Here is a 27778-nt window from a genome sequence, read left to right as displayed (position 1 = left end):
CAATGATTCGCTCAGCAGTCCGGACTACCCACTGTAGTCTTCTGAGATCAAATTTGGTGGCTGAGCTGAACCAAACAGTTACTGAGGTGCAGAGGATGGATTCGATGATTGCAGTGTAGAACTGTTTCAGCAGATCCTGTGGCAGGTTGAACTTCTTCAGCTGATGAAGGAAGTACAACCTCTGCTGAGCCTTTTTCACAATGGAGTCTATGTGAATGTCCCACTTCAGGTCCTGGGAAATTGTGGTTCCCAGGAATCTGAATGACTCCACTGCTGTGACAATGCTGTCCATGATGGTTAGTGGGGGAAGAGCAGAGGGGTTTCTCCTGAAGTCCACTATCAACTCCACTGTCTTGAGCGTGTTCAGCTCCAGGTTGTTAAGGCTGCACCAGACAGCCAGCCGCTCAATCTCCAGTCTGTAAGCAGACTCGTCACCGTCCCGGATGAGGCCGATCAGTGTGGTGACGTCGTCAAACTTCAGGAGCTTGACAGAGGGGTCATCAGAAGTGCAGTGTTTGTGTACAGGGAGAAGAGTAGTGGGGAGAGAACACAGCCCTGGGGGGCGCCAGTGCTGACGGTGCAGGTGCTAGATTTGAGTTTACCCAGTCGCTCTCTCTAGCTGCTGACTGTCTGTCAAATAAACAAATATGCTATCCCCTACTCCATTCAGGAACACATGACATACACTGTAAGTATTTACTGTAAATTTACAAATAATTTCTAACAGTATTGTACTATATTTTCATAAAACATTGTCATACTGTGTATTTTATTATATGACTGTAAATGTACAGTAATTCTTATATTTTAGCCACTTGATCTGTAATACATTATATACTGTTTATATTGTGGGAGTGATTTGGCGTTCAGTTTAAAGTTTGTTTGCATACTGTAAGAAATTACAGAAATAGCACCCAAATTCCACTCCAAGGTACACATCTAAAAGAGCTCATTCCTAAAAAGGTTCAAGCATTATAAGGTAATACGTTTAGTTCTCTAAATGTATAAACTTGATTCAATTATAAATATGGGAACGGCAGCAGGACATCAAGGATCATCACAAACAAAGGGTCTACGTGACCATGATTACCATTTAAAGTGACCATTTGGTTGATAACAATTGTAACAATAACAAGACAAGGTGTACATGACCATGATTAACATTTAAAGACAATCAGCTAGACAACAAGGTGTAGCCCAGCCATTTGGGAGACATTCAGTTCACTCAATACACATTCAAAGTGGAACTTCATTTAAATTACCAAAACTGAAAACTGTATATAATGCTCCGATGAACCCAAAGTACGTCATGTATGTTGTCACTGCTATGATGGAATAAAATTCTTGTTCTTCATTAAGATCTTCAACATCATCGTCTTAATTTTACACAAGGCATTTTTATTTCTTACAGTACGGTTCAGAGCTGTGATGGTGTGAACAGATGTGAACAACACTTGAGTTGTCGAGGTAAGACCATCTTTATTCGTTTGCATTTCAATGTTGCTTTCACGAACTGATTCATCTTTTAAACGTCAGTACGAATGATCTCTGTTCTCACTTCTTTACCCACTAACATCACAATATACAGTCAATCTTACAGTGTCAAAAGGATTTAAAGGACAAGTATAGATTTAAAGAGTCGGATTAATTTAAGTCTGATTTTTACAAATATCTTTCTTGTGTATATAAAAGTATAGTTTATAAAGGAACACATTCATTTAACTTCAATAACTTTTAAATGAAACTTAAATGACAGAAAGAATCCACAAAAGACTATACTTCAGAAGGAAGTCAGTACAGACATTACTGTGAGCTCTATGGCTCTAAAAACTTAACAAGAAGGGATTAAAGAAAGAAAAATGTACTGGAGCAAAAGTGAAAGTTGACATAAATTTAAATAGCGAAGTAAAGTACGGATACGTGAAATTCCTAAGTACAGTAACGAAGTATTTTTACTCCGTTACATTACTTCTTTATATCAGTCTTTGTGTCAGTCTTTATATCAGTCTTTGAAGGCATTGTGAATCTCAGCTAATGTTTTGAAACCTAAGAGAAAAAGGAGAAAACACAGAGTATAAGTTATTCTCTTATGCTTTAGTACTTTAAAATAAAGTGCATTGATCATAAACATCTCACATACAAAAACTGCTGAAACTATTTTATAGAAACTCCTTCGATTGATTATTGACTTTTTCAATATAAAAACAAAATAGTACCGAGTTACTTTCAGGAGTAAAGAAAAAAAAAGAAAGAAAACAATTTAAGATTCTTAAAAAAAAAAAGATATTTCCTGTTCAATCACAAAAACGACTCTTCAGTTTGGTGAATCGGTTCCAAGCGTTCAAAGAGATGTTTTGATCCGAATCAAAGAATCAACAAATTGCTGCTTGTACTACAATATTTTCCCGGAAGCCTTCATAACATATTATGATGTTATACGTTTTATAAAATCCCGCTCCACAAAATAGCAATCCATTGTTTAAGCACCTAAACGACTCCAAAGGTTCGAAAAATTTAAAGGACCGATTTGATAAACGGATTAAAAAGAATCGATTCATTCCCAAACGACTCTCGAACAAATTCACGTGACTCCTGCTCTGTACTGCGACTGCGCAGAAGACTGAACTGAGCGAAAATAGTTTATTATCAGTTTATTCTTCCATTTCTGAACTCTGTCACCATGTTATAAAGGATTGAGGAAGGAGTCTGAATAATTCCAGAGTGCACAGTATGTTAAGTGGACTGTTAAGCAGAAAATTGTTAAAGATATAAGATAATAAAGGTCTTTTACACACAGTAGGTTGTGTTTCCACCAACAAGCAGCACAGAAAGACAGAGCAGTTTGAGTAAAGTTTATTATTTCTGAGGAGACATTGAACATTTTTATATCAACTATAATAAACCCATCCTTATAGTGCATACAGTTAAATAGTCTGTTTCTACATTCTGCATTCATTACTGTTCCAGTTTCTGCACACAAAATGTCCAGTGTAGCTCAGGGACAAATTAAATCTCACACCTCACTTATAGTTTTTATAAACACTTTTACTAACATTTTATTTTGGATCACAAAACCTCACAGGTGAGTTATAACTACACATCCTGACTCCAGCATATAGCGGCTGAGTGAATGTAGTGTGGACTCTGTGGAGGAGCCTCATGGTGTCAGAGACGCTGTAGAAGGACAGAGTTCCTGCACTGTGATCCACATACACTCCTATTCTGGAGGATGATGGACCTCGGAGCTCAGTCTTAATGTTGTTGTGCCAGAAAGAGACAGAGGAAGAAGAACACTGCAGACTCCAGGACTCACTGTTGTATCCAAACCCACACTTATTACCCCGTCCTTTTCTGCTGATCTCTTTATATGACACACACATGAACACGTAACTGCTCCTCTCCACCTCCCAGTAACAGCGTCCACACACACTCTCCTTACACAACACCTGAGTACAGAAGTCAAATCTCTCTGGATGATCAGAGTATCGCTGTTGTGTCTTACTCCATGTCACCACTCTGTTCTTCTCAGACAGAATGAGTTCAGGATGTGCTGTGTTTGGATCCAGAGTCAAATAACAGAAATCTACAGTAATAAAATGTCCACATGTTAGATGTTAATCACAGGATTTATAATAAGTGTGTGTGAGACACCTGTCTGTGTTTCTATCCCCTTAATGCTGCTCTATAAACATGGATCAGATTTAGATAACACTGTGTGTGTGTATGTCGGATAAAGCGGTAGAAAATGTGTGAGTGAGTGAGTGAGTGTGTGTGTGTGTGTGTGTGTGTGTGTGTGTGTGTGTCTGGGTGTGTGTGTGTGTGTGTGTGTGTGTGTGTGTGTGTGTGTAAAACCTACACTGCAGAAAATCTTCTCTGCTCTTTGGTTCTGAAGGTAAAACCATCTGAACTGCTGCAGCTTTGGAGACACAGAGACAAAATGGAGACAGAAAAATGACGTGAAAACAGTTTAAAGTGTGAATGTGAAAAATTTGCTTCCTCACTTTTATTTCAGACGTCAACAACGTCACCATCTCAATTTATCAATCAGCTACGATTTTCTCCACAAATGTAAGATTTGTACTTTGTTTATCTGCTAAATTGATCTTGATGTCATTTACAAGACTGATGCTAATACTGTGTGATTTTCTGCAGTCTTGTTCCTGCTTACTTCTTATTTCTGTTAGATGAATTTTATGGCTCTTTTTACTGTGATACAGAAACAATGTTTGTTTGTTCACCTTCTGGTCTGATTTTGTTGAATTCCTCCTCACAGATTTGCTCGACTCGTTTTTTCAGACCTGAGAGAGATTTCCTCACTCCATCAAATGAGAGATGTTGATTGACAGTGAAGCTGAGTGAGTCGTCACATCCAGGAGAAACACAGAGAGACGGGAAACTCTACAGAGAGGAAACACATCATAGAGAAGGAGAAAAGTGGACGAGAGGAACGAATGAATCTCAGACTGAATCAGAACAAAGACACACTTGTGATCTCAGACAGGAACATTTCTTGTTGCTGTAATGAGCTTTTAGGAGGAAACTTTGTGAGGAACAGCGCCCTCTGTAGATCAGACAGTGAGTGTTACCTGGAGGAAGTGGATGTCATCGTGTGTGTGTGAAAGCTGCTCCAGCTCAGTGACTCTCCTCTTAAGATCAGCAATCTCCTGCTCCAGTTGATTCAGGAGTCGTTCAGCTCGACTCACTTCAGCTTTCTCCTGAGCTCTGATCAGCTCCGTCACCTCCGAGCGCTTTTTCTCCATGGAGCTGATCATCTCAGTAAAGATCCTCTCACTGTCATCTACTGCTGCCTGTGAACGCGTCTGTAAGGACACACACACACACACACACACAGATCCATTTAAAGATGAACTCTTTATCTCACAGTGAGTCTATAATGTGTATGTTTATGTGAATCTCTCAGTTTCCTCCTCACCTTAATAATGTCCACAGTCTGTTTCAGCTCCTGCACCTTCTTCTGCTTCTCCTGGATCCTCTGCTGGGATTTTATCTGATCCTCCTTTAACTCATTCTGAGACCAAATACAATATGTTTAATTAATAGTAATAAAACTAAAATAGAAAGAATTGTAGCTGTAATTAAATAAGAAACTACTACATTGTCCCCAGCACACATCACCACACTCATCACCCTCTCCTTTCCTGCTGATCTCTTTATATCAGACTGCTCTTAACATGGTGCCCTGTGATGATGTGGAGTCCCACCTGGGTGAACTCTCCTGGTTACCACGAGAGGCTCCTCAACCTGGATCAGGACAAATATATCTAGACCAAACTCTGAGCAGAAGCTTCCCAGATCTCCAGTTCAGGGTTCTTTTTACATTTCCACAATCACTTTCACTCACTGGTTTAGTTGAAGGTGTTGTTTGTACTCAAAAATAAGACCTCAAACATCTTCCACTGGTATTACACCATATGTTATGTAGTGATATATAGTATTTTACATTGTAAATTAATATTTTTTTAATTAATTTTAGGGCACAGTGGCTTAGTGATTAGCACGTTTGCCTCACACCTCCAGGGTTGGGGGTTCGATTCCTGCCTCCGCCTTGTGTGTGTGTGGAGTTTGCATGTTCTCCCCCTGCCTCGGGGGTTTCCTCCGGGTACTCCGGTTTCCTCCCCAGTCCAAAGACATGCATGGTAGGTTGATTGGCATCTCTGGAAAATTGTCCGTAGTGTGTGAGTATGTGAGTGAGTGAATGAAAGTGTGTTTGTGCCCTGATGCCTTGATGCCCGATGACGCCTGAGATAGGCACAGGCTCCCCGTGACGTTCGGATAAGCGGTAGAAAATGAATGAATGAATGAATGAATGAATGAATGAATGAAATTAATTTTAAACTTGAATTGTATGTGTATTCATTTATTATTTATCATTATTTTTCAATTTTTTTTTCTTCCTGTCCTTATATACATTTATTTATTTTTTTCTTTCTTCAGCTTCCATACTTCTGTAAAGTTGCTTTGAGACAATGGGAATTATTAAAATAAATTGAATTGGAATTTGTAGTGTGTGCATATATACATATAAAGTAAATATAAATGTCTCTTAAAGAAGCTTTAAACACTTTTAGAAGTAAAACAAAATAGTTTTCTAAATAAAATCGGAATAAAGTGGCACATGACCGTGTTAAATATCATCATCATTGTCATGCTATTTTGACTTACACTGAATGACAGTCATCTAACCAATCAGATCACCTCAATAGAAATTAGATTAGAAATAGAATTTGTAGAAATTGACTTAAAAAATAATAACAATATCCAGTTCTCACCTGTTTTTTAGTTCTTTCTGCTTTAGCTGAAACTGTATCATGACCTTTGTGTTGATCCATCAGACACAAGTAACAGATGAGGCTTTGGTCAGTACGACAGTAGATCTCCATCAGTTTGTCATGTTCAGAGCAGATCTTCTCTTGGAGCTCTGCACAGGCTTCAACTAACTTGTGCTTCTTAAAGGCAGGAGACTGATAGTGAGGTTTAAGATGATCTTCACAAAAGGAGGCCTGACAAACCAGACAGGACTTGACGGCTTTATGTTTTCTCCCTGTGCAGAAATCACACTCCACATCTCCAGGTCCAGCGTAACAGTGAGCAGGAGAAGCAGCTTCGAGTTCAGTCTTCTTCAGTTTCTCCACCACTTCAGCCAGCATGTTGTTCCTGCGTAGAACAGGCCTTGGAGTGAAAGTCTCTCTACACTGAGGACAGCTGTAGACGCCCTTTACGTCCTCCTGATCCCAGCAGCCATTAATACACACCTTACAGAAACTGTGACCACAGGGAATAGTCACTGGGTCATTCAGGAGATCCAGACACACTGGACAGCTGAACTGATCCACAGAAAAATGATCTACTGAAATACTGGACTCTGCCATTTTCCTGCGATGAGAGAGAGAGAGAGAGAGAGAGAGAGAGAGAGAGAGAGAGAGAGAGAGAGAGAGAGAGAGAGAGAGAGAGAGAGCGTCTATAAGTTTCGTTTTCACTGAAATGAACTTCCTGGTTCAGTGTGTTATAGTGTAACAGAGAGAGGAGGTGTGGCTTTATAGAGAAAAGGAGCTCAGACTTTAACGACACACACACACACACACACACACACACACACACACACACACACACACACACACACACACACACACACACACACACACACACACACACACACACACACACACACACACACAAATTTGGCATTGCAATTCACTGGGCCTTTAGAAAAAACAAAATTTACTCATTTGTAAATATTTCCCTAGTATCACGTTCGGAACCCCGTTTAACCTGCTTACGGCGTTACACAGTCACAACTTAACTGTATTGATAGCATTACACTGCCCTCTAGTGGCCATTATATACAATATACACATCTCAATACAGCACAGATGATACAATATTACAGTCAGTGTTGTATAAAGTAGTAGAAAGTAATACTTGAGTAAAAGTACAAGTATCGTACTAGAAAAAGACTTTGGTAGAAGTGAAAGTTACCTTTTAGAATATAACTCAAGTAAGTCTTAAAGTATCTGATATTTACTGATATTTAATGTACTTAAGTATTTGAAGTAAAAGTAAAAAGTAAAATTTCAGTGATTTTTGATAGGCATAAGAGGCACTTCGTCCGGTAGAACAAATATTTCATTCCAATGTACAGAAACATTTCTTGAAAATAAGGCCACGGGTGTATAACGTTATCTTCTTCACCCTGTGCACCACTATCGTCGGGGTGGTCGTCTACGATAACGGGAGGTCCTCCAGTAGTGCTTCCATGGCGGCTTCAGTTGTGCTTTCTCCTCCTTTACACTGGCGGAACTAGAGTTTTATACATGGGGTGCGCAGGGGGTGGCCAAAGCAAGTTTAGGTATATTATGTATATTATGGCTAATCTGGGGAACGAACCGATCTCTCTTGTCTCTTAATCTGTTAATAGCGTCTATCGTCAATTTATATAGCGACTTAACTTTCGAAAGATTTTTTCTGGAAAACTAAATCCTGATGTTTCATCTCAAAGCTTACCGAAATTTAATGTTTTAGTATAAGTCTGTTACAGTATTCTTCTCTACCTCTCAACTCTTTGTTGTCATTGATTGAAGGATTCGAAATGTTGAGCGGTGCCGCGACCAAACGTCAAACGAAGACTTCTTTTGATAGGTGAAGTGAGATGTCAATCAGCATCAAACTTCCAACGCTATCAAATAAAAATTCGGGGTGGTACCTTGGGTGGCCAATCAGATGTCAGGGATGTTAAGTGCCACCCCGGACACCCCTCTGGCTCCGAAACTGCTCTTTCGGCAACATTACGCTGAAATAGAGCGTGCGGAGATGCGTAGTGCAATCTAGGAGCAGTGATACACCAAACCTCCCTTATTGCAGTCACACACATTTCTTCTGATTTTATTTTGTAGTAACGAATAACGAAGATGCTTAGTGGAAATATATCGGAGTAAAAGTATACATTTTATCTAGGAAATGTAGTGGAGTAAAAGTGAAAGTTGACATAAATTTAAATAGCGAAGTAAAGTACGGATACGTGAAATTCCTAAGTACAGTAACGAAGTATTTTTACTCCGTTACATTACAACACTGGTCTTTATATCAGTCTTTATATCAGTCTTTGAAGGCACTGTGAATCTCAGATAATGGATCGAAAGCTAAGAGAAAAAGAAGAAAACACAGAGTATAATTTATGCTCTTATGCTTTAGTGTTTTAAAATAAAGCGCACTGATAATAAACATCTCATAAAAAACTGGTGAAACTAGTACACTAACATTACTATTTTATAGAAACTCCATCATCAATCGATTATTGACTTTTTAAGTAGAATGAAAACAAAAGTACTGAGTTACTTTCAGGAGCAAAGAAAAAAATAAGAAAACCGTTTAAGATCGTTTAAAAAATATCTTTCGACTCTTCGACTCTTCAGTTTGGGGAATCGGTTCCAAACGTTCAAGACATGTTTTGAACTAAATCAAAGAATCGACAAATTGCTGTTTGTACTACAATATTTTTTCCCAGAAGCCTTCAAAACATATTACGGTTATCCCTTTTTTTAAATCACAACCCACAAAAATCCCCTGTTTAAGCACCTAAACTACTCCAAAGGTTCCAAAACTTTCAAGAGCCGACTTGATAAACGGATTCGAAGAATCGATTCATTCCCAAACGACACACCAACACTATTTACCTCAGCGAAATCTCTAAGTCAGGGCTATTCAGTTAGTTTGTCATGTGGGTCAGTTCATGAAATGCGTCCCAAACGAGGGCTCGTGTTGTATTTTGAAACTGCATTAGAATATGAACTGAAATAAATGCAAATAAAATAAGTTCACAATATGGAAAATATCATTGTTTCATGGTGTTTTTTCTCTCACAGGAACGCGTGCTTGCGTCACTCAAACAAAGTCACGTAACTCCTGCTCTGTATTATAAAGGATTGAGGAAGGAGACTGAATAATTCCAGAGTGCACAGTATGTTAAGTGGACTGTTAAGCAGAAAATTGTTAAAGATATAAGATAATAAAGGCCTTTTACACACAGTAGGTTGTGTTTCCACCAGCAAGCAGCACAAAGACAGAGCAGTTTTAGTAAAGTTTATTATTTCTGAGGAGACATTGAACATTTTTATATCAACTATAATAAACCCATCTTAATAGTGCATACAGTTAAATAGTCTGTTTCTACATTCTGCATTCATTATTGTTCCAGTTTCTGCACACAAAATGTCCAGTGTAGCTCAGGGACAAATTAAATCTCACACCTCACTTATAGTTTTTATAAACACTTTTACTAACATTTTGTTTTGGATCACAAAACCTCACAGGTGAGTTATAACTACAAATCCATAATCCAGCGTATAGAGGCTGAGTGAATGTGGTGTGGACTCTGTGGAGGAGCCTCATGGTGTCAGAGACGCTGTAGAAGGACAGAGTTCCTGCACTGTGATCCACATACACTCCTATTCTGGAGGATGATGGACCCCAGAGCTTAGTCTTAATGTTGTTGTGATAGAAAGAGACAGAGGGAATAAAACAACGCAGACTCCAGGACTTACTGTTATATCCAAACAAACTCTCATAATCCTGTCCTTTTCTGCTGATCTCTTTATATGACACTGATATGTCCACATCACTGCTCCTCTCCACCTCCCAGTAACAGAGTCCACACACACTCTCCTTACACAACACCTGAGTCCAGAAGTCAAATCTCTCTGGATGATCAGAGTATCGCTGTCGTGTCTCACTCAATGTCACCACTCTGTTCTTCTCAGACAGAATGAGATCAGAATGTGCTGTGTTTGGATCCAGAGTCAGATAACAGAAATCTACAGTAATAAAATGTCCACATGTTAGATGTTAATCACAGGATTTATAATAAGTGTGTGTGAGACACCTGTCTGTGTTTCTATCCCCTTAATGCTGCTCTATAAACATGGATCAGGTTTAGATCAACAATACAGACATTTTAACACTGTGTCTGTGTGTGTGTGTGTGTGTGTGTGTGTGTGTGTGTGTGTGTGTGTGTGTGTGTGTGTGTGTGTGTGTGCATGCGTGTGTGCGTGCGTGCGTGTGTGTGTGTGTAAAACCTACAGTGCAGAAAATCTTCTCTGCTCTTTGGTTCTGAAGGTAAAACCATCTGAACTGCTGCAGCTTTGGAGACAGAGACAAAATGGAGACAGAAAAATGATGTAGAAACAGTTTAAAGTGTGAATGTGAAAAATTTGCTTCCTCACGTTTATTTCAGACGTCAACAACGTCACCATCTCAATTTATTCATCAGCTATGATTTTCTCCAAAAATGTAAGATTTGTACTTTGTCTGCTAAATTGATCTTGATATCATTTACAAGACTGATGCTAATACTGTGTGATTTTCTGCAGTCTTGTTCCTGCTTACTTCTTATTTCTGTTAGATGAATTTTATGGCTTTTACTGTGATACAGAAACAATGTTTGTTTGTTCACCTTCTGGTCTGATTTTGTTGAATTCTTCCTCACAGATTTGTTTGACTCGTTTTTTCAGACCTGAGAGAGATTTCCTCACTCCATCAAATGAGAGATGTTGATTGACAGTGAAGCTGAGTGAGTCGTCACATCCAGGAGAAACACAGAGAGACGGGAAACTCTACAGAGAGGAAACACATCATAGAGAAGGAGAAAAGTGGACGAGAGGAACGAATGAATCTCAGACTGAGTCAGAACAAAGACACACTTGTGATCTCAGACAGGAACATTTCTTGTTGCTGTAATGAGCTTTTAGGAGGAAACTTTGTGAGGAACAGCGCCCTCTGTAGATCAGACAGTGAGTATTACCTGGAGGAAGTGGATGTCATCGTGTGTGTGTGAAAGCTGCTCCAGCTCAGTGACTCTCCTCTTAAGATCAGCAATCTCCTGCTTCAGTTGATTCAGGAGTCGTCCGGCTCGATTCACTTCAGCTTTCTCCTGAGCTCTGATCAGCTGCGTCACCTCCGAGCGCTTTTTCTCCATGGAGCTGATCATCTCAGTAAAGATCCTCTCACTGTCATCTACTGCTGCCTGTGAACGAATCTGTAAGGACACACACACACACACACACACACACACACACACACACACACACACACACACACACACACACACACACACACACACACACACACACACACACAAACACACACACAGATCAATTTAAAGATCAACTCTTTATCTCACAGTGACTCTATAATGTGTGTGTTTATGTGAATCTCGCAGTTTCCTCCTCACCTTAATAATGTCCACAGTCTGTTTCAGCTCCTGCACCTTCTTCTGCTTCTCCTGGATCCTCTGCTGGGATTTTATCTGATCCTCCTTTAACTCATTCTGAGACCAAATACAATATGTTAAATTAATAGAAATAAAACTAAAATAGAAAGAATTGTAGCTGTAATTAAATAAGAAACTACTACATTGTCCCCAGCACACATCATCACACTCATCACCCTCTCCTTTCCTGCTGATCTCTTTATATCAGACTGCTCTTAACATGGTGCCCTGTGATGATGTGGAGTCCCACCAGGGTGAACTCTCCTGGTTACCACGAGAGGCTCCTCAACCTGGATCAGGACAAATATATCTAGACCAAACTCTGAGCAGAAGCTTCCCAGATCTCCAGCTCAGGGTTCTTTTTACATTTCCACAATCACTTTCACTCACTCCTTTAGTTTAAGGTGTTTTTGTACTCGAAAATGATTCCACTTCCACTGGTATTACAGCATATGTTATATGTAGATATATAAAATTTTACATTTTATATTCATATTTTTAAATACATTTTAAACTTAATGGTATGTTTATTATTATTATTATTTTTCTTCTATTATATATATTTATTTCTTTTTTTCTTTCTTCTGTTTCTATACTATTCTTTAAACTTGCTTTGAGACAATGGGAATAGTTTAAACACAGATACAAATAAATTGAATTATAATTTGAATTTGAATTTGTAGTGTGTGTGCATTTTTAAATATAAAGTAAATATAAATGTCTCTTAAAGAAGCTTCAACACTTTTAGAAGTAAAACAAAGTTGACTCATAAAAAAGTGGCACAGTGTTAAATATCTTCATCATCATCATCATCATCATCATCATCATCATTGTCATGCCGTTGGCTGTTTAAAGTACACTGACTGGTCTGAGCTGTTTCACACGTCTTTACAAAACACATTTTAGAATTTCAGTAATCACCTCAATAGAAATTAGATTAGAAATAGAATTTGTAGAAATCGACTTAAAAAAGAATAATAATATCCAGTTCCCACCTGTTTTTTAGTTCTTTCTGTTTCAGCTGAAACTGTATCATGACCTTTGTGCTCTTCCATCGTACACAAGTAACAGATGAAGCTTTGGTCAGTACGACAGTAGATCTCCATCAGTTTGTCATGTTTAGAGCAGATCTTCTCTTGGAGCTCTGCACAGGCTTCAACTAACTTGTGCTTCTTAAAGGCAGGAGACTGATAGTGAGGTTTAATATGATCTTCACAAAAGGAGGCCTGACAAACCAGACAGGACTTGACAGCTTTGTGTTTTCTTCCGGTGCAGGAATCACACTCCACATCTCCAGGTCCAGCGTAACAGTGAGCAGGAGAAGCAGCTTGGAGTTCTGTCTTCTTCAGTTTCTCCACCACTTCAGCCAGCATGTTGTTCCTGCGTAGAACAGGTCTTGGAGTGAAAGTCTCTCTACACTGAGGACAGCTGTAGACGCCCTTTACATCCTCCTGATCCCAGCAGCCATTAATACACACCTTACAGAAACTGTGACCACAGGGAGTAGTCACTGGATCATTCAGGAGATCCAGACACACTGGACAGCTGAACTGATCCACAGAAAAATGATCTACTGAAATACTGGCCTCTGCCATTTTCCTGCGATGTGAGAGAGAGAGAGAGAGAGAGAGAGAGAGAGAGAGAGAGAGAGAGAGAGAGAGAGAGAGAGAGAGAGAGAGAGAGAGAGAGAGAGAGATTTACAAGTTGTGTTTTCTCTGAAATTAACTTCCTGGTTCAGTGTGTTATAGTGTAACAGAGAGAGGAGGTGTGGCTTTACAGAGAAAAGGAGCTCAGACTTTAACCACGCACACACACATACACACATACAAAAACACACAAACACACACACAAACAAAAGCGCAAATACACAGACAAACACACACACAAACACACACACACACACACACACACACACACACACACACACACACACACACACACACACACACACACACACACACACACACACTTTTCTAAAGTGGAGGAAGGCTGTTTTTGTATTTACATTTAAACATTTAGCAGATGCACTTATTCAGAGCGAATTACATTTGTATCTAATTTTATGTATTTTTTTTATACAACTGAGCAATTGAGGGTTAAGGGCCTTGCTCAGGGGCCCAGCAGTGGCAACCTGGTGGACATGGCAATTGAACTCACAACCTTCCGATTGGTAGTCAAGCAACTTAACCACTAGGCTTATGTTATGGGTGATATGATTTTAAAAGACAAGTTGCTGTATAATATAGCACCCAGGTCTTATATTATACAGCTACTATACTATTGATGAGACTTACACACCGAGTATCACGTTCGGATCCCCGTTTATTGTTTAACCTGCTTACGGCGTTACACACAGTCACAACTTAACTGTATTGGTAGCATTACACTGCCCTCTAGTGGCAATAAAATACAATATACACATCTCAATACAGCACAGATGATAGAATATTACAGTGAAGTCAGTGGAGAATAAACAAACAAACAAATAAACAAACAAACAAATAAATAAATAAAGTCTTGCTGTATTTGTATAAAGTATTTATATATTTGTTATTTGTTCTTTTATGGCCACATGAACCACAGCTTTTAGAAATGATCTGTTTTGTCCATATGCAGTGACTGTAACCTCATACAGTTATAAGTTATAACAAGTTATTAATATATCATTTTAACATTTCATAATGCATCAAAAGACGGATATTAATACCACTATTGCTACTACTAATAATAGTGACTTATGTCTGCATTATAACATTTGGATGAATGTGTCCAATCCAATCTGAATGCAAAAATTTGTATATACATATATGTATGTATAAGCAACCATTCACACTGTTAAAAGGATTCAGGATATACATTTTAAAATATATAAATTTATCCTTAATGAGTGAGTCAGAAGTGAGAAAATATGAGACAATATGATTAAGAAAGCTTGAGAAGAAACAGACTCAATAGTGTAGCTGGAAACTTATATGGTTAAAACGAGAAAGAGAGTCTCTGGCCAGTGCGGTGGAATTGTTTACCCTCCTCAATCCTCTGAGTTGGACATTTATAGAACACCTTCTGTGTCCTAGCTGGGAGATGGAGATGCTTTGGAAAGCTCACACATGGAATACCGAGGGTATAGTGGAAAACGGTGCGGCCAATACATTCCTCAGTCCAAGTTAGAGTTCACATGGAAACAGACAGAGATCAGATTATCTGAGGTTTGGACCCAACTGTGATTAATGTGTCTCATCTTCTTAAAGAGCTGCATTGAAGCTTTGCCTCTGCATCACAGTCTGCTTCCAAGTGTACTCAGTACAGTTTGATTGCAATGATAAAAGTGATTCGATTCAAGGTAAACAATCCTGTCGAGTTGAGTGAAGACAAAAACATTCTCTAATGACCTTTGAAGACGTTTCTTCTATCGTTTAAAAGTGGAGGATAACGTTACTTAGTATCTGAAAATATAGATATTTAGATATTAAATATATTTCTGAATCTGACGAATTAGAAAACATTTTTAATATTTTTAATCACTGAAATTGTCATGTGCACAAACTTGTCTCTCAGTCTGTATATACAATTAATTCCTTATGCTAAGTTAGTACACTCTGACCCAGACAAAAAACAAGTTCAAAAAAGATATAAACAGTGTGCAGCTGTAAAGTGGCATAATAGGAGATATTTCACATATTCAGCACTATAATTTATGAACATATGGAAGATAATGCATATACAGTATGATGACATTCAGAGACACAGTCTTATATCAGCAGAGGTGGGTAGGGACGAGTTACATTTACTCCCTTACATTTACTTGAGTATGTTTTTGAAAAAATAATACTTCTCGGGGTAGTTTTAAATCACTATACTTTTTACTTTTACTTGAGTAGATTTGTGAAGAAGAAACTGTACTCTTACTCCGCTACATTAGGCTACAATGAGCTCGTTATTTTTCTTTTTACCTCTTTGGAATTCTACGCATCAATTTTAATGTTTCATTTCGACAGAGAGAGAAACTTCCGCTAAGGCTCTACCACGTGACTGTGTTTCACCAATCAAACGTAGTTGTGCAGTCTCGTCACGTTACCATACTCAATCTCAGCAGCGGGACGGGGTAGTTAGCAACACAAGTTTAATAGTGACGTCACTGAGTGATTTTTTGGTGAAATAGTTTGTTTCTGCATGTTTCCACACACGCACACACACGTTTTACGTTGCCCGGTGTGCAGTTTTCTGTTCAGCATGCCTGGTATGAAATGTGTGTGTGTTTCCTTCTGTTGTTCTGTCACTGGACACACACACACACACACACACACACACACACACACACACACACACACACACACACACACACACACACACACAGAGTTTATGAGAATTTATGGGCGTCCTCGTTCTAGTTCTGCCTGGTAAAAAAGTATAAAGGTTTGGAAATTTGTGTTACTTGTGCGTATTTATTTATTATTATTTTATTTATTTATTAAGTACTTGAATTTACCTGAATTATTTGAATTTAAGCTATTTTGTAATTAATTAATTTTAATTTATTTTATTGATTCAATGAGCCATAATTTACCTAAAAAATATTTTGTATTTTTGTCTGCCTGTTTGTTGTCTCGTGTTAAAAAATAAATCAGACGTTACTCAACAGTTACTCAGTACTTGAGTAGTTTTTTCACCAAGTACTTTTTTTTACTCTTATTCAAGTAATTAGTTGTATGTCTACTTTTTACTTTTACTTGAGTCATATTCTGAAGTAACAGTACTTTTACTTGTGTATGGCTACTCTACCCACCTCTGGATATTAGTACACTGGTCTACTGATACACCTTTGGTGTCACTGTATAGAAAACATCTATAATAGAGTGTAATCATATAAAGTTAGTGCTGGGTGACAGCTGGAAAGTTTATCATCCATATTATGTGTCATATCACTCGGAATCAATAATCAATCATTCATCAATTTTATTAACCTTTTAAAACAATGACCAGTAGAAAAATATTTCAATTTAACTACAGCATTTTAAATTTACATACTTTATGAAGGCAAAAAAAGAAATAATTTTAGTTTGACAGTTGAAAACTTAAAAGGCACACTGAGGGATGGGACACAGAAGAACAGCACAGAGACGGGATTAGTGTCGTGGTTTTATTTTTCTTTAAGGTGGAATTTTGTACAGCAGAAAACCAGTGATAAAGTGAAAACAAACGTGTCCCTTCTTTCCAGGGGTTATAGGAGCTCTTGTGCAGGGATCCAGGCTCCCAGCCTAGGCAGCATGAGGGTGGACGGCAGCAGCAAGGTGAAGCAATCCTCTCCAGGAGCGTGGCGTAGGCTCAGCCGGCAATCTGAGGTTTTAGGTCAGCTGGAGGTTTCTGTACCCCCTCTGTCTCACTCTCGTTCCCAGCAGCGCTGACCATGGTACTGAAGTTTAAAAGATCGCGCTCAGCGCCGCTGGCCAAGGTGCTGAAACGCCGCCTTTTACCCTCTCTCTCTCATTGTTTGCCGATGCAGAGAGCGAAGAGAGGTTTTTCTGTGCGCGCCACCGTCACAAACTAAATAATTCAACAAATATATTTATTATATCTTACATGAAGAATAAATATTTGTTAAATAAACTCATAATACAAGTATAATACCCTCATGCATTGCAGCAGTGGAACAGTGGTCCTGGACACTGGCGTGATCAGAACATATTAGATGCTAGAGATAAATAGTATCTTCATTTTAATTAATGAGAAATTACTTTTTCATTTTGTTTCGACATTCTCCCTATTCTTTGTGGAAATGACATTGAATCTAACAGGAAATTCAGGTAAAATGGAGAAATAAAAAAGATGTTTGTATAACAAGTTTCCTTTGCAGAGAACTCGATGCTGCTTCATGGCTCACGCTATGCGAACGTTTCTTTGTGGAAGTTGTGTCTGAAAGTCTGTGTGAAATCTCTGTCAACTTCTTAATGATTCTGATGTTTTGATTCTTATTATTGTTTTTCATGTTCATGTTGTTTCTTAATGATTTCTCATTTGCAATGTTCAGAGATGGAGGTTCTTTTGAAGAAAAGGAATGAAATGGAGAAACGTTTTCAGGCTGATAAAGACAGGTTGGTGCTGGAGCTGGAGGAAATGAAGATTTCATGTTGAAGATTTCAGGATGATGAAGACAGCTTGATGCTCCAGCTTGAGGAAGCGAGAAGGAACACGGAGAAGGAGATAGAGCAGTTTGACAAAAGGCAGAAGATAACTGAAGGCTTCTGGAGGAAACACTGTGAGAAATTGGAGCAAATAATTCTTGAAGAAGTAACAGAGCTGGAGAAAATGACCAAAGAGCTGAATGACCTGAAAGAAATTGTGGAAGAACTAAAGCAGAAAGCCAGAACTATGGATTGCTAAGTGACGAGGGTCGGCTGGTTCCTGAAGCTCTGCACGAGGAAGAACGTCAAGAGAAGACGGTACTTGGAGAAATAGATAGAGTTCTCAGCTGAGAGACAGTAAAAAGCCAGAGCAGCTCGGTCGACAGAAGTGATCAACGTTCTGGTTTAGGAAAGGGTTAAAATAAAGAAACAGTTGGAGCTCGAACAGGTAATCGACATCTTGGACGCAGTTGCTCACTTTTCTTCACACAGAAGGTGAAAGAGACGGGCGCTGATAAAGAGCAGAGAGAGAGTAGTTCACTCTACATGAGTGACTAATGCTTTGGTGAAGGAAAGAAAGGAAATGAAGAAAGAGCTTTAACAAGAAAAAGAGAGGAACATGCTGATGCTTGAGCAAGAAAAGAAGAACATGGAGAAGGAGAAAAATCAAGAGAGAATCGACCTGGAGATTCAATTCATGGAAGAGTTTCTGGAGGAAAAAATGAATGAACTGAGAACGGTTGAAGCTGAAAAGGAGAGGATGGAGAAAATTCCTTAGTTGGTGGAAGCAGCAGGTGAGAAAGAAGGACCTGAGACAGCTGATAAGAAGCTGAAGTGCCTTTCCATACCATGGTTCCAGAAGCTCAGGAGGAAGCTGAAGAAGTAGAACAAGAAGAAAAACAAAGAGGCAGCAGATGAAGAAAAATCAAGAGAGGGAGAGCGAGGCCAAAGAATCTCAGATGAGACAAGAGGCTCTGATGGAGAGAAGATTTAACACTGATGACAGTAGATATCTGAGAACACACACATGCACACACACTTACATTGTACAGAATTGTGTGCGTGTGTGTGTAAAATAGGTGATTAAACTAGATCTTTCCCTGTTTATTTCATGTGTATATACGAATAATAATAATAAAATAAAAAAAGGGTAAAATAAAATTCCATAAAATTCCATAAAATAATAAAATTTGAATAATAAAACCTTTGAACAGAGTTGTAAGTTGATGAAATCCTGAGGATGTCTGGGGTGTGTGTGTGTGTGTGTGGGGGGGGGGGGGGCGGGGTAATGTATAGTCTTATTACCATTTATTACCTGGGAGTGTGTGTTTGTGTCACATAAGACTTTTAAACATCTAGAACATTATTACTGAATAACCTTCAAGCTACACCTGTGTAAACAAATGACATCATTAATTTTTATGATGTCTACATGTACAACTTTTAACGTACACCTGAACAAACAAATAATTAATGTTCATTGTTATGACCTTAAAGTTTAAGATAGGTGTCATTACCTTAGACCTTTAGGGGGTAATAAAACTGTCAAAATTACTTTTATGAAAGGTGAAGTATATATATATGAGCAACATTTTCACTGCATCCGTTCTGACCAAACAAAGGAACCAAACAAATATCTCAGAAGTGTTCAATTTGATAAGTTTCTTCAGCCCAACATTTTGGTGTAATTTTTGGTAGTTAATATTCCACCACATCCCTAATAAAAATGATTTATGACTGGTTTCATGAAGCAGTCCAATCATATCAGATCTCTTCTCTGGATTCAGATTAAAGATTTACTTAACATCATTAGATTTCATTGCACAGAAACAAACAAACAAAAAACAATTTTCTTTAAAACCGTTTATTGCTTTCATGCATGAGTGCCAAAAAATTCCCAAGACCTGGACTACAGTCCTCAAACACTACAGATGATGCAAAATATTCCCTCCCCCCCTTCTCTTTATGTACAAATGTATAGAATCATAAATCGAAGCTCAAAAGGGGGCCATTAAAGTAGGAAATCGTCTGAAAAGCTCCTTGTGTCTGTGGACCGTATTGCAGCAGGTACGTAACATGCATCAGAGATGTGGTGCTGTTAACTGAAATGGCGCGCGCACACACACACACACACACACACACACACACACACACACACACACACACACACAGTCACCAAAAAGTCATTTTACAGATTCTTTGTGCAAAGAGGTACAAACGATGCATGAACCCTTTTGCTCAGGAACACATTCCTGTTTTAGACTGATACACATTATTGTAGACTTTATTCATCTGTACCATCTTTCACATTAAACATAAAATAAAAAGAACATAAATCCACCAAGAATTCCACATCTGAGGAGCTGGAGTATGGTGTTTTCCTGCAGCGCTTGCTTTGGTTTGGTGTACTTTAACACTACAGTGGTTGGTAAAAATATAGTGATGTTCTCAGTGTCAAAAACTGTGCTGAGCATCAAAATCATTTCCTTCCTGAAGTTGCCTCTAAGGAAAACTTAACACTTAAAAAAAAAAACCGCATCAGCAAATTTTTCAGTAAACAAACATTTGGGCTCACTTCACATAAGGATGTTCATAGAGATATATAAAACCTACATAAGCCCTTCATAACAAGTGATTTAACCTTTAAGCGCATTTTGAGTCATGAGTGAACTGGACAGACATCGCGACTGACATTCGACTGTTATAACAACTGACAGTGATGTCAAAAGGTCAAAACCGTAGTTAAAAGAAAGAAATTATAAATATTAAAAAAGCAGTCGTGTTTTTCCTCTCCATAAACATCGAAGCAGAGGTGAGTTTCACTTAACCACACTTAACACAGCAACATGAGCATATTACAAATGACCTAACGGGTTTATGTCAAGATGAATCTAAATGAATTGTTTGTCATTTGATATGAAATGGACTCATTATGAAATGGACTCATTATGAAACGGACTCGTGTCAATGCTACAACAGTCGATGTTTCGTGGCAACTTCATAACCTTGTATCCAATCTCTAATTGTGTCAGATTTATCATCATCATGTCACTTTATAACAGCCGATAATCATCTCCATGACCTCAGACCTCGGTTGTCTCAGGCCTTACGTAGGCTCTACACAGTCTTATGAACACCTTATAAGTTCCTAACCAAAGTGCTACCAAATGTTTGGTTGTTGGATAAGTGGAAATCTAATAGACAATAGTTGTTTTTTTTAAACTAAAGTTAGCTTCTTTGCCGTTAGGTGGCTGCTGTCAAAGTACAAGACACTTTGGGGATAGATTTCAGGCTAGTCTACAAGGCATGGATTCAACATCCGTTTAGACCGTCAATAATAATAATAATAATAATAATAATCCAAAACCTCCAATTACGGAGGAGAAAATGACGAGTCATGGTGCATTTGATCACAATCTAAATGTGTGGTCCTTTATGACGAGCTGGAATGATCGGAGACCATTTACACTTTTGTTATCCGTCTCGACTCCACGACTGCAAACCATCTACGACTACGACCTTCGTTTAGCAGTTTTGCAACAGAATTAAGGAGGATTTCGCAAATATGATTCAGCCCTTTACTTATTTTGTTTACTTTTTTTTTGCTCCCCTGGCCTTTGATTAGCACTGAACACACACACACACACACACACACACGCACGCACGCACGCACACAGACACACGCAGACACACGCTCCGTTAATTAATTTCCCAGGACGAAGCACTAAACAGAACAGAAACAGAACACCTGATAATTTGTGTTCAAGCGGCAGGAAACAAGAACCAAGCAAACATTTAAGAGCATTCGGAAATTTCAGCCAAGACATGCAAGCCGATCAGAAGTGTACGAGGAAAACAGCCAGGGAGAAACAATGTGGCACTGCCTGTTGTAGAATAAATAACTTTACATTCCCACGTCCTGCCGACATCCCGGAGTTAAATCCTCTGAAGAAGAAAAAACAAACAAACAAAAAAACAGTGACTAAGAAGGAGAGGAATAAAAACTCCTGAAGTCCCCTGTGAGAAGTACCTACAAAATCCTCGCCAAAGCATGTATGTGTGCCACTACATAAACAATCGGGACATCCATTGTGATAACGGAGAACAGATGCATTTTTTTCTGAGCAGTCTGTAACCAAACCCTCATTACTTCTTTTGCTTCTTGAAGATCTTGAACGGAGTGTGTTTCTTGCGGCTTGTGGAGTCGGTGTCTTCACCAGTGGAGCAGCTGTCTTCCTCCAGTGGGCTTTTCTTCAATGGGATCTGAGAGATGCGGTTCCCGCTCTTCATCGCCGCTATCCCGGAGAGCGCTGTGGGAGACGCCATGTCTGGCTCGGTCGAGTTCGGGCTTAAGGAGCGCGAAGATTCCGAAATGGAGCCGTGGATCTCGCTCATACTGGCTGACTTCCCCATGCCATAGATCTTTTTCATCAGGATGGGGCTGTCTGGGGTTGCGTCGGGAGATCCGCCCAAGTCGACGGCACGGTTCCCTCCATTGGGGGTGTGGAAAGGAGCCGAATCCTCAGAGCGCGAGAAGGAACCATGGAGGAGAGACGTTGGCTTCATGGGAAGAGTCTTGGAGCTCAACGACAGGCGCAGCTGTTCGCTGGTCTGAGATACGGACAGGGACGAGTCTGAATCAGAGCGATTCAAATCCCTGAGGAGAAAGATTCATTAATGAACAGGAGATCTTCGAGAACAGATTAATGCAGCAGTTTTCAATCACCTGTTAATTAGTTTCAACAGGTAACTGTAAAACGTGTGACGTTAACACTTACAGAAACTATAAAGTGATTATCCCATAAATCAGTAACTAAATAAAGGATAGGAAGCAAGTCAGTGCAAAGGTGCCAACATGGAAATCCTAAAAGGCAGAGAGAGGAAACATCTAACATATGACCAAGTACAACAATATTGTACTCATGAACTTGACAATCGATGTTCACCCAGATAAAGTTGTCGTGAAGTGACATGAGTGTTTCACGTCCTGCGTGTTAAATAGCTTTAAGAAGCCAAACTTCAGACAGTTTTGTGCATCAATCAATCGCTGATTCTAAATACCAAGGATAAACTGTAAATGTTGGCATCTCGGCAGAGTGAGAGAAACATGCTAACAGAGCTTTATGGAAGAGATCACTGGAATGGGATGCACTCAGAAAAGGCTGGTTAAAAGATATTAGCTTTATGAATTGCACTTTTTTCATGCCAGGCAAGGTGCACAATCACAAACGCCAACACATGTACCCAAAGCTTCTACTGCGGCAAGGGGGCGAATCTGGAATGGGGTCCATTGGCTGGAAAGATGAATGATAGAAGGAGGAATGAGGAGCAGAAGATGAGAAGGATGAGGAAGAGAAGGGCGAGGAGTAGGGCGGAGACGAGGCGCAGAAAATGGAGGGGTGCGAGACAGAGAGGCCCAGCTTGTCAACCTGCCCGTGAGACTGGCGCAGGTTCGGCCTGGGCCAGGATGGTGGGTATGAACTGCCCTCCCCCTGATGCCCTCCGGCCGCGTGGCTGCTCTCTACCAACCTCTGAGAGCCCAAGGCCAGCTGCGGGTCAATGTGCCTTTGGCGAAGAGACATCATACTGGGAGCTGTGGACACAGAACAGCACGTGTTACACAGGTAATTTGAGTACATGATGGAAAAAAAAGGGTGGTGTGATTAAGCAGGAAGTTGGGTGTAACTCAAGGAGTTAAAGTATGCAAGTGAGAGGGTGAGACACAGCTGCTTTATCAGGTGAACAAACACTGACCACAGACGTACAGCAATGTTCTTTCTCCACAAGGAATCATGGGATTTAACCTGATGAGTGACTGATGTTAAACTGGACTCAATTTACACTTAAATTTAAACACCTGGTTCTTTAATTCAGGACATTCTGGAAAGATTAAGCAAATAATCCTTGCAAATCCTGATTCCTACAGTAACGAGTACACCAGGGCTGTCAACAAAGTAGGAGAGTCCTCCAAGACGGATACATCTTGGGGAAGTAAAATTAAACCTCTATAAAATGTCTATAGGTCTTGTAAAATAAGAAAGATCCCTTTTCCTGAATCATGTGAAACCAAGAGCGTGTTTAGTTGTAAGGATTTATAAATATAATCGGAGAGCTTTCATAGACCATGCGTCTCAATCTGTTGAAGGAAAAAGACCAACGATTAAGGACCGAGCTTCACATACTGGATCGAAGTTGCTGTCATTAACCCTAATCGTGTTCAGGGTATAATAGCTTTAGTAGTTTTACTCCTCTTACAGCACGTTTTTTTTTAACACGTTCATTTTTAACCATTTAACTTCCATGAAACAAATTAGCTGCTGATCAGTGATGGTTATAAACAGTTGTTCCTTTGCAAGAATCTTTTTCTCTCTAAAAGTTAATAATAATTATAATAACAATAAAAAAAATCAGCATTATTAATAAGCAAATCATATAAACCGTTTGTCCTGAAGACATTCTCGTTAATACATACAAAAGCACCAAGACTAGACTTACAGATCTCCTTACAGAAAATGTCACCCATCACACACCGATTTTAACGGTTGAAGTTCACCTAACTCAAGCTGCCGTGAAGTGAAAGAATCGTTCAAGTACAGTGGGGTCTCGTTTGTATCGTCATAGCAACAAATCAGATCAGATATTCGAAATGCCAAGACTAAACAGTAAATGTTGGTAAATCTGTTCAAATTATTACATAAGAACATGAGTGAGATTTCCTTTGACAGCCCTGACATACATGAATATTCTAGGCAGGTTGCAGAGACAGAGATCAGCCATTAAACAGCAGCATACTGTGATGTTAATGTGTTTCTGTTCACTGAGGTGTACGTGGATCGCAAGGAAAGAATGAGAAGTGCTTGAGTGAAAAGGTGATGACAGCCAAAATTAAAGACCGGAGGTCACTCACACACGGGCCCGTAAACCGGACGGCATCTGGAAGGTTGGGCGAGTCGAGTATCAACGAGAAACGGCTGTTAAAATCTGCTGACCCTACTTTGAGAGGCTGAATTGAAAAGTTTGACAAATCCGACAAATAACATCATATAAATAAAAACCAGTGTGTTTTTCGCCGTGTTTCTGGTTTCAATCAAGAACTTGTATATGCTACTAAGTCTTAAAAATGTTGCAATTATATTACATTACTATATATTTAAAATCGTTACGCATTTAAGTTACTGTAATAAATTTACAGAACACAAATCCCCACCCCCCAGGCCCCCCAAAAAAAACCCTGAAGTCCAAAACCTTAAGAAAAGTGACCTTAAGGGTACTTTCACATATGTACTGTTTAATCTGTTTCCCACATCATTAGTATGAGAACACCGTTACGCTCTGGTTCAGTCCCCGCACTTGAACTCATTTGATTCTGAATCGACTCATCTGCAGAAAATGAATCAAAATAAAAAGAGAAAAAACGTAGGATACATAAAAAAATATTCATATACATATTGAATCTTTTGGATTATCTTTCTGTTCTTGGGTGATGTTTAAAAAAATGATAGGATTGGGATTGACTGATTTTTTCACATTGATGAGACTATTTTTTCAGATGATACCCGATTTATAGTCATTTTTCTAATACAAATTCTAGCTCCAGCAGCTCAAACCAGTCAATTTTTTTTTTTACAGACTTCCAAACAAACTAACAGGTGTGAAAGTATCCTTAGATTCATGCTAATACCCATAATAATAATAATAATAATAAAAAAAAATTAAATATAAAAAGTATTTGCCTTTTTCACTGAGGCAAAAGCAACGGAGCCGAGATTTGGTGTCATGATTCATGTATTCTGAAGTACCATTTCCAAAAAAGTGACAAAATCATTGCAAGAAAGCCTGAAGTCCAAACCCCCCTCATTCCACCAGAGAGAAAGCAGACAAGCTTTGTGCCTACACACCGTTAAGAGTTAAGTTACACATTACAATCCCACAACCCTGCGTCTGTTCATAAACTGAAGTGATCCTGTGACACGTGTATGGAACACATCAGTAGGAGGGTTTTTTAGATTTAAGCAGCAGGCCCTTAGTTTGTCTTTGTGAGCCCTTAATGGACCGAGCCTTGGAGCCGTTTGAGTCTGGCAAGTCCTTACATTGCAGAGGTCCAGGCGCCACGATGTCCTCGTCCATGTCGTCCATGTCTTCGGACATCATAATGGTTTGCGGCGTAGCACGACCTCCCATGAAGCTGGGGTCCAGGTTGAGGGCGGAGGCTAAAGAGGGCAGACCGGGATTATTCACTACTGTGAAACCTGCCAGCATCTCGATCTGATGCCATCGGTGTAGACGCTCTCGCAGGGCAGCTGTTACCTCTGCTAGGGCCTGCCTGAGAGAGAGGGAGAGAGCATAAGAGGGAGGTAAAGAGGGTAGAGCAAGAGAAAGAAAGAGAGGGAAAAAGAGAGAGAAGGAGAGAGGGAATTAAGAGAGAGAGAATGTGAAAAAGAAAAAACAGAGAGAGAGAGAGATGCTGCAATAAGGAATTCATTATAACCAATTTCAAAGATTTTCTTCAACATGGAAGGTAACATGCAAATTTCCCTTATTTATTAAAATAAGTTATAAAATGTTTTCATATATATTGTATGCTAGTCATATAATCGTCCAAGTACTGTATAAAAAATGTGTAAAGTCCAGTCTTAAGTCATTTAAGTGAATCAATGAAATGAATAAATGAATAAACAGACAGACAGATGAATAGATAAGCAGGTGAGTGTAAATAAACGGAGACGTGACGTCCACGAGTCTGTATCGGTGACCCAAAAGAACACGGTGTAGATGAGAGCAGGGACTCACTTGGCTGCCAGGATTTTGTGGTCCACATCATCTAGTGAGGAGCTGTGTGCCACGTGAAACGTCCCGAACAGCGTGTTCCTCTTCTTTTTGATCTTCTCTGCCTGGGAATGAGACAGAGTTCCAGCAATAATAATAATAATAATAATAGTAGTAATAATAATAATAAATAATATCATTCACAATTAAACAAAAGATAATTACAACAAAAAAAATAATAAAAATGATAAAAATGACCAGAAAATTGCACCAATAATATAACAAAATATTTTTGAACACCAGTTATTTATAATAAAAAAATACAAATAAAATAAAAAATGTCAGTGATTCAGAACAAAAAAGTCATAAAAACGGCAACAAATAATAACAGCAAACACATGAAAATGAATTAATTTAAAAATAAATGGCAATAGAAAGAAGTCTGACAATAACAACAATAACAATGTCCTTTGCAGCATCCGGAAAAAGAGTTACATTTATGTCATTCAGAAATACACTATAATCTCAGCATAAATACTAAAAGTCATTAAATATCTTGCTGCTTTAATGATTCGGAATGGAGATTTCTGTAAAAGCTGTAATACTAACCCCCTCTTTGGCGACTAGCAGCTGTTTCTCGGCGTTCTGCTTCTTGATGTTGTAGTACTGCACCTCCACCTCGTGTGTGAGCTGCAGCCATTTCTGCAGAGCTTCAGGCGGAGACCAGCTGCTGCGCGACTCCAGCTCTTTCTCAGCCTTCTTCAGGGCCATGCGTACCTGCGGGGGGCGCCAGAGTCAGCTCAAATACCGACAGCATGCAGAAAATACACTTCTCTGCTGAGTGGTACAGGCCCACAGAGCGAGAGCGAGAGAGAGAGAGAGAGAGCGAGAACATGCCACGGCTGGTTAAGGATGAAGGTCTGAGAATTATAATGCATTGTTTCCCGGCAACTAATGGAAATTTGGTTGGGCGTATCGGAAGCACGAGCGGTTCGGAGAGCATTACGTTTGAATGAAGAGATAAAGCATACAAAGTGCAGGAGCCGATAATGAATCAAAATTGTGCTTATTCACTGTTGCGTGAGAGAAAAATAAAAATCCAACGATAGCC

The 27778-nt window shown here is 39.2% G+C and overlaps 3 protein-coding genes and 1 long non-coding RNA gene across 12 annotated transcripts in view; 1 reads left to right on the top strand and 3 right to left on the bottom strand.

The window, feature by feature from the left end:
* The first annotated feature begins 475 nt into the window (after positions 1-475).
* Positions 476-4177, top strand: LOC113645204. The gene is made up of 3 exons (XR_003441167.2): positions 476-688; positions 1412-1467; positions 4013-4177. It is a non-coding gene; the product is annotated as an uncharacterized LOC113645204 (long non-coding RNA).
* Positions 2839-6905, bottom strand: LOC113645202 (E3 ubiquitin/ISG15 ligase TRIM25-like). Of its 2 annotated transcripts, none has more exons than XM_027150663.2 (6): positions 6291-6905; positions 4934-5029; positions 4587-4820; positions 4239-4398; positions 3857-3916; positions 2839-3583 (listed from the first exon to the last, which is right to left on the bottom strand). In XM_027150663.2, the coding sequence occupies exons 1-6, from the start codon at positions 6888-6890 to the stop codon at positions 3057-3059; spliced, it is 1677 nt and encodes a 558-aa protein (XP_027006464.2). In that variant the 5' UTR covers positions 6891-6905; the 3' UTR covers positions 2839-3056. The 2 variants fall into 2 exon arrangements, with proteins under 2 accessions (XP_027006464.2, XP_027006465.2); XM_027150664.2 differs by having other exon boundaries at positions 3857-3910.
* A 2677-nt stretch (positions 6906-9582) lies between these two features.
* Positions 9583-13401, bottom strand: LOC113645203 (E3 ubiquitin/ISG15 ligase TRIM25-like). Of its 4 annotated transcripts, none has more exons than XM_027150667.2 (6): positions 12778-13401; positions 11744-11839; positions 11315-11548; positions 10967-11126; positions 10594-10653; positions 9583-10328 (listed from the first exon to the last, which is right to left on the bottom strand). In XM_027150667.2, the coding sequence occupies exons 1-6, from the start codon at positions 13375-13377 to the stop codon at positions 9766-9768; spliced, it is 1713 nt and encodes a 570-aa protein (XP_027006468.2). In that variant the 5' UTR covers positions 13378-13401; the 3' UTR covers positions 9583-9765. The 4 variants fall into 4 exon arrangements, with proteins under 4 accessions (XP_027006468.2, XP_047676326.1, XP_047676327.1 ...); XM_047820370.1 differs by having other exon boundaries at positions 10594-10647; positions 12778-13377; XM_047820371.1 differs by having other exon boundaries at positions 11315-11536; positions 12778-13377.
* A 6348-nt stretch (positions 13402-19749) lies between these two features.
* The window catches only part of stim1a (stromal interaction molecule 1a), a 42431-nt gene continuing 34402 nt past the window's right edge, over positions 19750-27778 (bottom strand). The window contains exons 9-13 of one of the 5 annotated variants that reach the window (XM_027150583.2): positions 27277-27444; positions 26692-26792; positions 25992-26224; positions 23146-23494; positions 19750-22558 (exon numbers count right to left, since the gene is read on the bottom strand). In XM_027150583.2, the coding sequence (XP_027006384.1) occupies positions 22048-22558; positions 23146-23494; positions 25992-26224; positions 26692-26792; positions 27277-27444 (1362 nt within the window). In that variant the 3' untranslated portion in view covers positions 19750-22047. Of the gene's footprint in view, positions 22559-23145; positions 23495-25991; positions 26225-26691; positions 26793-27276; positions 27445-27778 lie in introns of those variants that run through there. The other 4 variants (XM_027150588.2, XM_027150589.2, XM_047820357.1 and 1 more) reach the window with 4 other exon arrangements.

The sequence above is a fragment of the Tachysurus fulvidraco genome, chromosome 11, assembly GCF_022655615.1.
Source record: "Tachysurus fulvidraco isolate hzauxx_2018 chromosome 11, HZAU_PFXX_2.0, whole genome shotgun sequence".
In the NCBI taxonomy this organism is placed as follows: Eukaryota; Metazoa; Chordata; class Actinopteri; order Siluriformes; family Bagridae; genus Tachysurus; species Tachysurus fulvidraco.
The sequence above is the reverse complement of the archived record's forward strand: the minus strand, read 5'-3'. Positions and strand labels throughout refer to the sequence as shown.